The 13,337-nt window shown below is 46.3% G+C and overlaps 1 protein-coding gene across 8 annotated transcripts in view; it reads left to right on the top strand.

The window, feature by feature from the left end:
- CALD1 (caldesmon 1) overlaps window positions 1-13,337 on the top strand; it is a 181,940-nt gene that overhangs the window by 157,718 nt on the left and 10,885 nt on the right. For all 8 annotated transcript variants that reach the window (XM_084787028.1, XM_084787032.1, XM_084787035.1 and 5 more), the window contains 5 exons: window positions 2,082-2,346; window positions 4,523-4,663; window positions 10,264-10,307; window positions 10,403-10,481; window positions 12,908-13,045. In XM_084787028.1, the coding sequence (XP_084643154.1) occupies window positions 2,082-2,346; window positions 4,523-4,663; window positions 10,264-10,307; window positions 10,403-10,481; window positions 12,908-13,045 (667 nt within the window). The remainder of the gene's footprint in view (window positions 1-2,081; window positions 2,347-4,522; window positions 4,664-10,263; window positions 10,308-10,402; window positions 10,482-12,907; window positions 13,046-13,337) is intronic.

Here is a 13,337-nt window from a genome sequence, read left to right as displayed (position 1 = left end):
ATTTTTAAATCTTGGTCACCAGTAATATTTATTCCAGATACCTTTCTATGTGTGTAATACTCAACACACACACACAGACACACACACACACACACACACACATACACACACACACGATCATACAATATACATATAAGTGAATGTATTCAGAAATGTATACTTTAAGTTGGTCTTGTACCATGCATGACAGTGCTGTGCACCCAGCTTCCTATGCCAATAAATCTAAGCCTGCACTTAGTGATGTGAGGCATCCTCTGCATGGTGACCTGTTGAACCAGAGCCTCACCTGACACTTTGATTGCACAAAATAACAACTGAGCGCCACCTAGTGGATCCCAGAGAAGAGTCCACAGGCCTATTTTCTCATCCCCACCACAAGATGATCATAGAAAAGGCAAACTAGTTTCCAAAAATGCAAAGATCTTCCCTAAGAAAGGAGTCACAGGCCTGTGACTCTGTAACGCTGAATGAGCAATTTACACTTGTAACAAACCCTTTAGTCTCGTTTGAGTTCAAAATGGGAGTTCATCTTTAACTGTCAAGAACCTAGATAAAACGTTTATACTTTAGAACCTCAGCCCATTGTAACAAACAAGCGTTGTGTAATGACCCCGCCCCACGGAAACATGCACATACAAGTTTTTAGCTAAAACAAGTTGTTTCAAAAGATGGTACTGTATTTTCTCCTACACAATGCACTTCAATTTTTTCACTTTTTAAAATATTGAGACCAATCTACTAAATTGTTGGGGTTTTTTTTTTTTTAACCTGAAGCCTGAAACACATTGTCCTAGAGGTAACAGCATATTCTGAACTACCTCTGTGTCCAAAAGCATGAGGTGTAAACACAAGATCAGCACTGTGCGCTGCGCATCTTGAACCCACTCCTTGCTTTTGTTCGTTCTCTTGCTCCATACATGGAAGCATTGTGCCATCCGTCACACCGAATAAATTTTAAAGTGGTGATTCATTTGCTCCTTCGACAAAGGTGTCAGGTGTGGGGTTCCTGTGTTTGGAGCTAGTTAGTAATGACCTCACTACATGTTAATGAGTATTTATATAGAAGCCATTCTACCTCTGTCTCTCAGATAAAGACTCCCTGTCTCCAGGCCCTTTAAGAGCACCACTGACTTCTCCTCCAGTCCCGTGGGGACTCAGCATATGTGACTTAATGAGAGCAGAGTGTAGTTTGTTGTCCCTCGGCATCCATCCATCTTGTTTTTGAGGCAGGGTCTCTCGCTGCTGATCTGGAGTAGGCGGGGCTGGCTTTCCAGGCTGGCTGCCTACCTCTGCCCCTCATCACACACCCCGCACAGTGGAGGGCTCCCTCCCAGACCCGGATTAGGCACAAACCACACCCAAACACCCATTTCAAAGAGAGATCGCTTATTAATTGGAGGAGAAAAGTTAAAGTGGCTGCAAATGCCCTTGTAGGTGTAATTTTGAAGAAAAGGAAAAAAAAAAAAAGGAGACCTGTGTTAGATTGGGCTAGGATTCGGTGGTATATGTTTATTGGCCATGTCAACTAGGTGAACTAAAATGGCTTTTGATTGCTGGACTTCAGTACTTTCATTGCTGGACCTTGGTAGTCAGCCTCAAGAGGAGGACGTAGCCAAATAAGGAAAAAGACCTTGGTGGCTAGCTTTGGGAATGTAATCTAATGGTTTTTAGCAAGGCAGAGGGAATGGGGGAGAAGGACCAGGGATGTCAGAGCCATGCTTGCCACACGCAAACTGACCAGAGTCCCCTCACTGAGTATAGGTGATCATCCATCTCACGACTTTGCTTTCAATTCTTTTGCACATATACCAATTGGCATGTCTAGATCATATGTACAGTATTTTTATATATAAGGTTACACAGGAATGGGATGCTTTCCCCACATTAGGTGCACCATTGTTACTTTGCCCTGGTAGAGGCATCTGTGAAGTCCTTGTAGATTCCCCCCAACGAACCCCCGGGCTAGTGTGAGGGTCAGGTGCCTGGATACAGTACCTGCAAACAGGCATCCTCCTCCTTCCAACGGGGCGGGGCTGCAAGACAGAACCAGGTAACTGCCTGTTCTTCCTCCCGCCCATCAGCCCCAGTCGCTCGGGAAGCCGGGCCAGTGGGGACAAGGAAGCTGAAGGTACCCCACAAGTGGAAGCCGGCAAGAGGTTGGAGGAGCTGCGCCGGCGCCGTGGGGAAACTGAGAGCGAAGAGTTCGAAAAACTCAAACAGAAGCAACAGGAGGCAGCCTTGGAGCTGGAGGAGCTGAAGAAAAAAAGAGAAGAGAGAAGGAAAGTCCTGGAGGAAGAGGAGCAGAGGAGGAAGCAGGAGGAGGCTGATCGAAAAGCTCGAGAGGAGGTAAGGGTTGCCTGGCCCCGCCAGGGAAACGTGGATGCCTCTAAGTCCTTAAGCGCATGGCCCGTGACCTTGTAGCCCAGAGAGAGACAGTCGCCTGGAGGAAGTCGCCTGCTGCTCTTCTGAATGTGGGCTCCTGAACAGTAGTAACAAACCTGGTAGCTCAGTCAATAGAGTACACAAAGAAAGCCCTAGGTTCAATTCAGAGCAGTACATAAACCCAAGTGGGTGGAACACTCCTGCAATCCCCAGGCTGCTGGATCACTCAGGGGGTGGAGAAGAATTGGAAGTTCAAGGTCATCCTCCTTCACATATCAAGTTTGAGACTATCCTGGGCTACAGAAGACCCTGTTTTACAATAATACAACAATCATTTATTAAGATGATAAGCTTAACAAGTTCTGGCATCTTTGTGAGCCCCGGGTACTTGTGTCTCCGGTTTTTCTAGATGAAAAAACTGATGTTCAGAGAAGTCTGTGTCATTTTCCCACCTAGCCTATTATCCTAGATAGCGTCTCAATAAAGAATACTGGGAAATCCGAGGGAGATGAAAAGTCGGGCACCAGGCGCAGGGCCGAGTTAGGAAGCAGGGCGGGGCGTGGCAAGTGCATGCCTGGCATCCCGGCCCTGGAAGACTGAGGCAGTAAGATCTTGAGTTCAGGGCCAGTCTGGGCTCTAGAACACGTTCCGGTCTGGCCTGGGTTACACAGAGGGACTCTACCTGCAAACAAAATAGAGCAAAAAGGCAAAGAAAAGAAAGTCTTGTTATTTGAAGTCTTGGTAGAGATGTTATAGATGATGGTTGCTCCTGTGTGTGTGTGTGTGTGTGTGTGTGTGTCTGTGTGTGTGTGTGTGTCTGTGTGTGTCTGTGTGTGTCTGTGTGTATGTACCTATGTGAGGCAGTCCAAGGACAACTTTATGGAGTTGATTTTCTCCTTGCACATTATATGTGGCTTCCAAGGATTGTATTCGGGTCTCCAGGCTTGTACCACAAACACCTCTACTGCTGAGCCGTCCCCCTGACCCTAAAGTTTCTCCAAATAGGTTAGAGTGCACAGAGGCTAGGATGGTGCTGCTTTGCTCACTGCTGCATACCCGGACCCACCATGGGCTTGCTGTGCCACATTCTTAACACAGAACAGATCAGGTTACAAGGGGGGGAAACTTGGCCTCAGCACGTGAGAAATGTGCTAAATCAGCCTCAACTTAGATTGCTACGGTTTACCAAGTGCATTTTTTCCTTTCATCCTGGGGCGTGTTCTCATTTTATGGGGAAAAGAAACGAGGAATCCAGTCGTTCGAGTGACTTGTTTAAAGATGATTGATGGGTGCGTGATGGAATAAACAGGGCGGCTGCTTTTTCCTCTGAAGGCTGAATACAAGCCCTGGTATGACTATGCCACATTATGCTAAAACCTTTATCCCACAATGGACTCCGGTTCGCTCCTATGTCCGGGCTCTTTTGGATAACGGTGTTATAAATGAAGGAAACCCCGTACAGTGGGGGGCTCCCTCCCAGACCTGGATTAGGCACAAGCCACACCCTACTCCTGAGCCTAGAACTTTCCAGGCCTCAAGCTCCTAGACCTTCAGAACATGTGAAAAGATTTTCACTTATTTTTCTGACAAGGATGCTGTACGGTTTCCCTAAGTTGTGTGGAAAGTTTGAATTACTCCAGTGTGTCTTCCAACTCCAGCTCTGAGCGAGACCGCCGCCAACTATGATGTCTCCAGTTGAGTCAGGGGCCACCACGAAATCATCTCATGTTGTCAGACTCATGTCGTTTGCCATTCCTGGTACTGTAGATGTAGAGCCCTTTTTTGCACAAAGGATTCCATCTTGACAGAGTTCTTCCTGGAAGCAGGTGGGGGCGGGGCGGGGCTTTGTATTCATTTACATATTTAGAAGTGGAAGGTGACTTACCAGATGGCGATGGTAGCCCATCACCCCCAAGGGAGACTTGTCAAGGCAACGTGGAAGGTAAGACCAAGGCCACACACTGACGCAAAGAGCCCCCTCCAGAATGCAAATCCAGACAGCTGGACTCCTGTGCTCACCTCAGAAGAGGGGACAGCATAGGTGCCGGGGTTAGGTCCGTTGGCCTCTGGCTGGCACGCTTGCGCTCACAGCACTTGAGGCAGACTGTGACGCACCTGCTCTTTGCTCTGTCTGTCTCAGGAAGAGAAGAAGAAGCTGAAGGAAGAGATTGAAAGGAGAAGGGCCGAAGCTGCGGAGAAACGCCAGAAGATGCCAGAAGACGGCCTGTCCGAGGACAAGAAGCCGTTCAAGTGCTTCACGCCTAAAGGCTCGTCTCTCAAGGTACCGCCATGCCAGAAATCCTTAGAAAACTTCTCTTTCAGTATCGTAGGAATCTCATGGGAGCCCTTCGTTTTTTGTGATCACTCAAAGACTTCCTTGGCCTTGTGTGACCCTTTGCTGTCCTGTGTTAATCTGTCCAGGCTACTGTATCAAAGCATCTCACCCTGGGTAACTTTAAATAACAGAAATGTATTGCTCACAGTTCTGAAGGCTGAAAAGGCCAAGGCAAGGCACTAGAAATTCAGTACATTGTTTTTTTTATAGACGGCACCTTCTTTCTGCGTTCTCATATGGTGGAAGGGGCAGGCAAGCATCCTCTGGCCTGTTTAAGAAGTGCAGTAATCCCATTCGTGAGGACCCCATCCAAAGGCTCCACCTCTGTATAACACACTGGGGTTGGCTAGCACCATATGGAAGGCTACTTTTCTCCTGACTCCTTTGGCTGCTTTTTATGTTGGTTTTGTGATTACTAAAAGCAGAGCAACTGGATTTGGTCCAGGTTCACACTGCAAAGCTATTACTGTAGGAGATGTAGCTCGGCTAGGGCCGTTTTCCAAGACAGTTAGGTCTCTCCACTGCCTTCATGGTGTAGAGCTTCTAACTCTTTTTGTTGTTGTTGTTGTTGTTTGTTTGTTTGTTTGTTTTGTCTTGTTTTTGTGTTTTTCGAGACAGGGTTTCTCTGTGTAACCTTGACTGGCCTCGAACTCACAGCGATCCACCTGCCTCTGCCTCCCGGGTGCTGGGATAAAAGGTGTGCGCCACCACTGCCCAGCTGAGCTTCTAACTCTTAAGGCAGAATTCTTTCCCAGAGAAAAGAGGATCCAAAAAGGAGATGAAGTCAGGGCGACTGTGGAGCAGCTGTGATGTGGGAGGAAAGACAGCAGACTCACTTGGTCATTCATTATCAAGTCTGTCTGCTGCTTTGAACACCCAGGATGGTACCCTCTGTTTTGAAGGTACTTCATAAATATTTGCAGGTGAATAGTGAAAGAATCCTAAGAGAACCTTTAACATTGGTAGATGCTCATTTACCATCAGCCTAGCTAGATAACAACAATCAACAGCAGGCAAAGCCAGTGGAGTCACAGCCAGGCTCCCATGGCCACCTGTACATGTAGATATGAAAGTGACCAAAAACTTCACAGATATTCCTATTGGTCAGAACATTTTTATGTGGATATGGGAGGTCACCTGTGTGTCGGGGGACGTGTATATATGGTGTACATGAATATTCATGTGTGTAGAGGCCAGAGGTCAGCCTCAAGTGTTGCTCCTCAGAAGCCATCCACCTTTATTTTTCAGTCAGATTCCCCTCCTGGCCTGGAACTGCCTGTCTCCAGGTCCCCAGAGCTGCAGCTACAAGCACATGCCACTTCAGCTGGCTTTTCACATGGGCCCTGGGGATTGAACTAAGGTACCTGGCTTCCAGGTCATACTTTGTCAAGTGAGCTGTTTCAGCAGCCCCTGGAATTTTTTTCTCAAATAATTTCACTTAGTTTTTATGATGGGGTGGATGCTGGTCACAGGTTTGTTTTGAGACGGTGCCTCACTATGTAGCCCTGGCTTTCCTAGTACTTGCTGTGTAGACCATGCTGGCCTCCAACTCACAGAAATACACCTACCTGTGTCTCCTAAGTGCTAGGACCAAAGGTGTGTGCCACCCTATCCAACTTGGTTCTTAAACCTTCTGAAGTACCACTGTGAACTGGCCAATAACGATTTGGTCTATCACAGACCGCACGTACATTCCTGGCACATAACAATAGCGTAGGTGTCCTAGTTTCTATAAGTAGGAAGGAAGTATGATGCTCACACAAGGAAATTCCCCACAGTCTATGTTTCACAGATTGTGGCCTTGTTGCTAGGAAACACATGGCTTTTGTACTTTTAACCTTCGTCTCAGGACCTGCTTTGGGAAAATCCAAGGCTTATATCACAAAAATCCACTTGGCTTATACTTTGAAGCATATTATCGTTCATCACTGAAGGAAATCAGGACAGGAACTCAAACAGGGCAGGAATCTGGAAGCAGGAACTGATGCAGAGGCCATGGAAGAGTGCTGTTTACTAGCTTCCTCCTCATGGTTTGCTCAGCTTCCTGGACCCAGGACCATCAGCCCAAGGATGGTACCACTTCCTTCATCAATCACTAGTTAAGAAAAATGCCTTACAGGCTGGCCTACAGCCCGATCTTATGGAGGCATTTTCTCAACTGACGTTTCCCTCCTCTCAGGTAGCTTTACCCTGTGTCAAACTGACATAAAACCATCCAGCACACCAATCTGAGCCAGACCAAGTGTATTTTTTTAATATTTGATATGTATAGCATTAACTAGCTTGTGCTGCATACTGTGAGAAAGAAAAGTGCAGAGTAAAGTTGCTGCCCCTTGGACAGGGACTATAGCTGATCACCTCATGGAAAAAGATTCAGGACTCACAAAGGGGACCACATCCAAACCATGAGTCCTTGGAGCCAGCCCAGTGCCTGCAGTAGGCCAGCTCCATTTCTGAACACTGTAATTTGAATTTTACTTTATGTCATGAAATAAGTTTTCAACCACTTAATAATGTAAATTTTTGTTAGTGTGGGGGCTGGAGAGATAGCCCAGCAGTTAAGAACACTTGTGGCTCTTGCAGAAGACCAGGATTCAGGTCCCAGAACCCACTCAGCAACTAGCAAATATACCCAGTGTTTAAGGCTGGGTGTGGTAACACACTCCTCTGATTCCAGCACTTGGGAGGCTAAAGCCGGAGGATCACCAGTTCAAGGCCAGCCTGGACTACCTAGTGAGTGCCAAGCCAACTTGAGCTACAAAGTAAAACCCTGTCTAAAAACAAAACAGAACAAAAGATTGGGAGCTTCATGGCAAACACTGTCTGGACCCTGGCTTGAGGATCACTGGTATAGAAAAAAAAAAAAAAGCAGAAAAACAAAAAGGAACAAGAAGAAAAACAGCAAGAAGCAACCTCCCTCCTCTCTGGCTATCTCTGAGCACCCTCCCGCCCGCAGAGCGCCCCCTGTCTCCAGTCCTGCTCTTTTGTTCCTGGGTCAACAATTAATCTTCCTTCCTTAAAACCTCTCCCCAGCTGAGTCTTCCTTGAGCAGTCCTGATGACGTGAGTGGTTGTTGCTGAGATGGTAGATCCTACCTACTCTGATTTCTGGAGAATCCGAGACTCCTCCTCCTCCTCCTCCCACTCTTGGACCATCTCCTCTCTACCAAGCCCCTCAGCATCCTCATTTCTCACTTCTGCCCTCAAAGCCACACTCCTTTCTCTGGCCTTCCTAGGAAGCACTTTTCAGTCTTCTTTCTCATGGAGCTGCACATGTCAGCGGTCACTTAAAGTCAACGTATAGAATGGACCAGAACACTTTTTAATTCTACATAACAGAGGCGGGCCTTTAAGAATGCACTATCTGCCACTCGTCCAATGGCATGTTCCTTAGAGAACTTTCTGGAACTTCTTATCTGATAACGGGATTGCTCCACCCAGGGGCGATGCTCTCCAGACTGCAGCTTCGATTACAATCATTCCAACACACGGGTGGTACTGAAGAATTCCAATGGGAGGGGAGTGTTTGAACTCTAGTCTCGAAATAGTTCTAAATGGTACGTTTATTCCTTTTGATTTCCACTTTCTGGGAAACTCTGAACACGAATTTTCATTGCTTGGTTATGGTAGCATGAATAATAATACCCGCTAAGAACAAATTTTAAGTAGATCAAATCTAAAGGCTTTTGATGATGTTGGTTTTGAGTTTATTGGTGGAAAAGTAGAGTGTGAGGAAAAGGAAATACACAAGCTGTTACGTAAAGCTAGCATTCTTCCGTAGTTCAGTTGGGACAGTACTGCCACCTCCTGGTCGGCAGGACCACCAACCTACCTCCCTACGTTCCTTAAACATTGGGCAGATAATTTAATTCATAAACTCCACACAAATTGACTGTTTAGAGCAGACTGGGCATTTTCTAGCAAGAGTCAGTAAGTGGAGGGTGGGTTATAATAAAATTAAGAGAAAGAAGTCAGGCTACATTAACTTTCTAGAAACAAAAGGAGGACTAGGAGTGTGACTGACTGACAGCTGAGGAGCAGACCCCTGAGTCAGAACACACACACACACACACACACACACACACACACACACACACACACACATCTCAGCTCTGCTCTGTGCTGCACTGCATTTCCTGCCACCCTCTGGACCTGAAATTATAAACTTTAAAACTCAGTTCAAATATCAGAACTTCCGAAAAGCCATCTCCCACTCCTATTGTCTTACAGATGTGGCATCATATTTAACATGATACCCACCACTGCTATTTAAATGTTCTATTGATATGAGATGCTCTCCTACTCTATCAAATGTGTATTATCCTTAAATGGCCCTTTGTTATCTTAGGCTGCCAAGGAGCACACATGCAGAAAGGGTCCATATCCTACCCTCTCCAGGATCCACTACGGTGACCTGCCCAAGGCTGATGGTCCCTACCCTTGGTCAATCTGAATAAATATAATATTACTGTAGACTGAGTAGTTATCATTTGTCAGGTGTGGCGGCTCATGCCTGTCACTCCAGCACTTCAGAGACTGAGGCAGGAGGATCAGGACTTCAACGACAGCCTACGCTATGTAGTAAGACCATGTCTCAAAAATCAAACAAAACTCAGTCACCTAAGCCAAGTAAGCATTTGTTTCCCACAATCATGGAGCCTGGGAAGTGTGAGGTCATCGGCGTGGCAGCACTGCTGAGCTCTGGAGCAGGTTCTCTCGCTCCTCCACAAAGGGGCACAGTCTTACTGCCCCCTCATGTGCCAGGCACCAAGAAAACAGGCAAGTTCTCTGGTCTTTTTCATCAGTGCACTAATGCTATTCACGAGGACTCCACCCTCCTGACACAATTACCTTCCAAAGGACCCTCTTCCAAGTGCCGTCACACTACATACAGAGTTAAAGGTACAAATAATTAATCTGCCATCGGGTCTGTATTACGGAAAGCCATCTCTCTGGCTGTTTTTTGCTTTTTGCTTCCAAAATTTAATACTCACCCCCAACCCTCCCCCGCCTCTCTGTCTCTCCCTCCCCACTTTGTCCTCTTCCTCGCTTCTTTCTCTGTCTGTCTGTCTGTCTGTCTGTCTGTCTGTCTGTCTGTCTCTCTCTCTCTCTCTCTCTCTCTCTCTCTCTCTCTCTCTCCATTCTTTATCCTCTTCCAATCCTATTTTCACTTCCCCAGTCTCAAATACATTATTCGCCGTTTTCTCCCCATCTTGGGTGCTCTGCACAGCACTCTAGTGCTCTCACATGCTCTATGGCTTTCTTTCTTTCTTTCTTTCTTTTTTTTTAACCAGGTTCGAGAACGATTGAGGAGCACTGTGAATAAGACACAGGGCACAAAGCAGGACCAAAGGCAAAACTGGTGCCATCCGGGGTGTGCCTTGCCTTCCACAAGTGCTCAGAAGGCATTTCAAAGGCACGCCGGTGTAGTCACCATGTAGTCATGTCCGCCTTGTAGACTTCAGAGCTTCCCGGAGTCAGGACTTTTGCATGTACTGTTCCCTCTGCAGACTCACAAGGCCTCTTCTTTTCTTTTTCCATTTCTAGATAGAGGAACGAGCAGAATTTTTGAATAAGTCTGTGCAGAAAAGGTAAGTACAGTTGACTGCTCACTTGAGACTCAGTCGGCTGCCTCGCACACAGAGGGCCTTTTGCCTCACTTTTCGTGTCTGTGCTCATTTGGCAGTGGTGTCAAATCTACCCATCAAGCAGCAGTCGTCTCCAAGATTGACAGCCGCCTGGAGCAGTACACCAATGCAATTGAGGTGAGCGCCACCCCCTGGCCAGAGCCCTGTAAAACAGAAACAGGCTGTGGTTACACACGTGATCACAGAAACGCTCAGAGCAAAGAACGAGGCTGGCACCATGATAATGTTAGAATATTAATAATGGTCTCCATAATTATGAACTAGCTACGGAGAAGCGCAATGAAGGAGGCGTATTAGAGATTTTTGAGTTGATTGATTTTAACACCTGTAAATCTGAATTTTTTCTTTGAAGAAAATGAGTGGATTTCAATGGATAGATTTTCTTTTAGATTTTTTTTTTTTTTACATGTATGGATGTTTTGCCTGCACCTCTGGAACTGGAGTTTTAGATAGTTGTGAGTCACCTTGTGGGAGTGCTGGAAACTGAATCTGGGTGCCCTGTAAGAGCAGCAAGTATTCTAAATCATTAAGCCTTCTCTCCAGCCACTAATAGCATGACCGATATATGCATCATAGGTGGTCACAAAAGCATCTTCAGTTTTGTTTGCAAAAACCTCATATTAGCAAATACAGTGACGTAAAGTAGCATCGGGATGAGAGCTAACTTTTAACCGACATCCACTTCAATTGGCTCGTTGGTTTTTTAAAGGGTCATAGATTTATGTTTCTATCCTCTTTTCCCCACTCAGTCAGCCTGGGAGTTTGATTATGTTTGGAAATAATGTGTCTTTCTCATCCAAAGCACCAAAAAGAGTAGCATCATTGATCAAGATGTGACGCTTATCTGTCTGGTCTATGCACAGACCAGAGCCATGGTTTAGCCTTCTGCATCAGCGTCAGCAGTGAAATGGTTGTACTACAAGTGGAGATGCCTACAAAGCAGCTCACAAACAGTGAGCACGGCTAAAAAAAGAGAGGGGTCTTATGATTTGTCAAGACCTCAAGGAAGCACTAACACCTCACAAGACTGGTGTCCACTAAACTACGACAAACCACCACAGGCAGTTAGTTTCCCTGGTTGGATCGGCCCTCGCATTAAAGGACTGAATGAAGTCTTGGACTTTGCACAGCCTTGTGAGATCGTTTTCTTATGGCCACTGAGGATGTTACTCATCCCTGCTAAGCTATCAGGACTGGTGGAGAAGCACGTGCCACTCTGGGCTTGTCTTTGTTTCCAGCTGGGAAAGGATCTCAGAGACGCGTCCTTCTTACTTTTCTGCTTTGTTCCTTCCAGTACACTCTCTGTGCTGCCTGGCCTCAGCCTTTTGGTCTTGAAGAAGTTCCCTACTTTAGGACATCTGCACTGCTGTTTTTCTGCGTAGAATGGAGGCTGCCTCCTATTCCCTTTACCACTTCTGAGTCTCCTGTAGAACCGGTTGTAAACGTTACTTCCGCAGTGTGCCCTTAGCCTGATTTATGTCCCTAAACTAAATATCATTCCCCGGTTATGTGCAATCCATTGTTTTTCATAGCCATTTACCACAACGCAAAACAAGTACTAATATTCCGGCTACTGTCATTTACCCTATTAGAATGTAAGCTTACCATGGCCTATGGAACCAACTGGCTTGCTTTGACAAACCCTAGTAAAGTTCACATGCATAGTAGGTGCTAAAAAACCTACCTGCTGAGACTATGGAGTTGGCTCAGCAGATAAAGCACTTGCACAGTAATCGTGAGGACTGGAGTTCAGATCCCCAGCACTCACGTACGGGCTGAAGGCATGGCAGTCTGCTCATAAGCTCAGCGTTCAGGAGGCAGAGACAGCGTTCCCTAGAACAAGCTGCCTAGTTGGACTAGCAGAATCAGGGAGCTCCAGAGTTCACTGAGAGCCCCTGCCTTAAAGTGTGAAGTGCAACGCAATCAAGGAAAACACTGCACGTCAGCCTCTGGTCTCTGCATGCACATACTCACACACATGTAAACACATATGCACATAACACGCTCATGCATATTTTTTTTCTTAAAAAGCCTGTCTGCTGGGGAGGCTTGGGAACGAGCTCAGACAGCAACTGCACAAGCAACAGGAACCTAAGTTTGAGCCCTGGAATGCAGATGAGAAAGCCATGTGTGGTGGCACATGTTATAATTCTGTGCCGAGGGGCAGAGACAAGAAGATTCCTGGAGGTCACTGGCCAGGCAGCCCAGGCACTGATCCCAGGTCAGTGAGAGACTCTTATCAAAAACAAACAAACAAACAACAACATCAAAATGTCGGCTGAAGAACTCAAGTCCTCTCTCCCCTTAGTGATACGTAGAGTCCTACAAAGCGTACTGCTTTTCCGAAAGAGGTCTGCTCAAGCTCTGAGGTTTGTGTGGAAAAAAATCATGTGATCAGAATGGAGTCATACAACAGAAACTGCAAACCCCTTTCAATGGAAGGTCATACACGCGATATTTTTTGTTGAGCATATTGAGTAAGACTGTCACTTTATGAGGACAAACTTCTCAACACTGTCCTATAACTTATTTACACATTTCAGGGAACAAAAGCTTCAAAGCCTACTAAGCCTCCAGCATCGGATCTTCCTGTCCCTGCTGAAGGAGTCCGCAATATGAAGAGTATGTGGGAGAAAGGGAGTGTGTTTTCCTCCCCCTCTGCCTCGGGAACACCAAATAAGGTACGGGTGTGGCTTTCGGCATGTTGAGTTTTGATTTGTTGTTGTTGTTGTTGTTGTTGTTGTTGTTGTTGTAAGAATAGCCTTCATTCACAACAAATACAATAAAGAATGTATAAGCTGCGCTTGGATTTGCCTCCCAAAAAACAAAATCAGAACCCCAAAACCAAGCAAACAAGAAAACAAGCTCACAGAGAATGTACGCATGGGGCTCCCTGTGCTCAGCTGTGGCCATGGACCACTAAATGAAGTGCTCGAGTTTAACCATCAGCCATTCGGGTTGGGATGGGATGAG

This window comes from Acomys minous (assembly GCF_964271855.1).
Source record: "Acomys minous genome assembly, chromosome: 6".
NCBI classification, from domain to species: Eukaryota; Metazoa; Chordata; class Mammalia; order Rodentia; family Muridae; genus Acomys; species Acomys minous.
The sequence above is the reverse complement of the archived record's forward strand: the minus strand, read 5'-3'. Positions and strand labels throughout refer to the sequence as shown.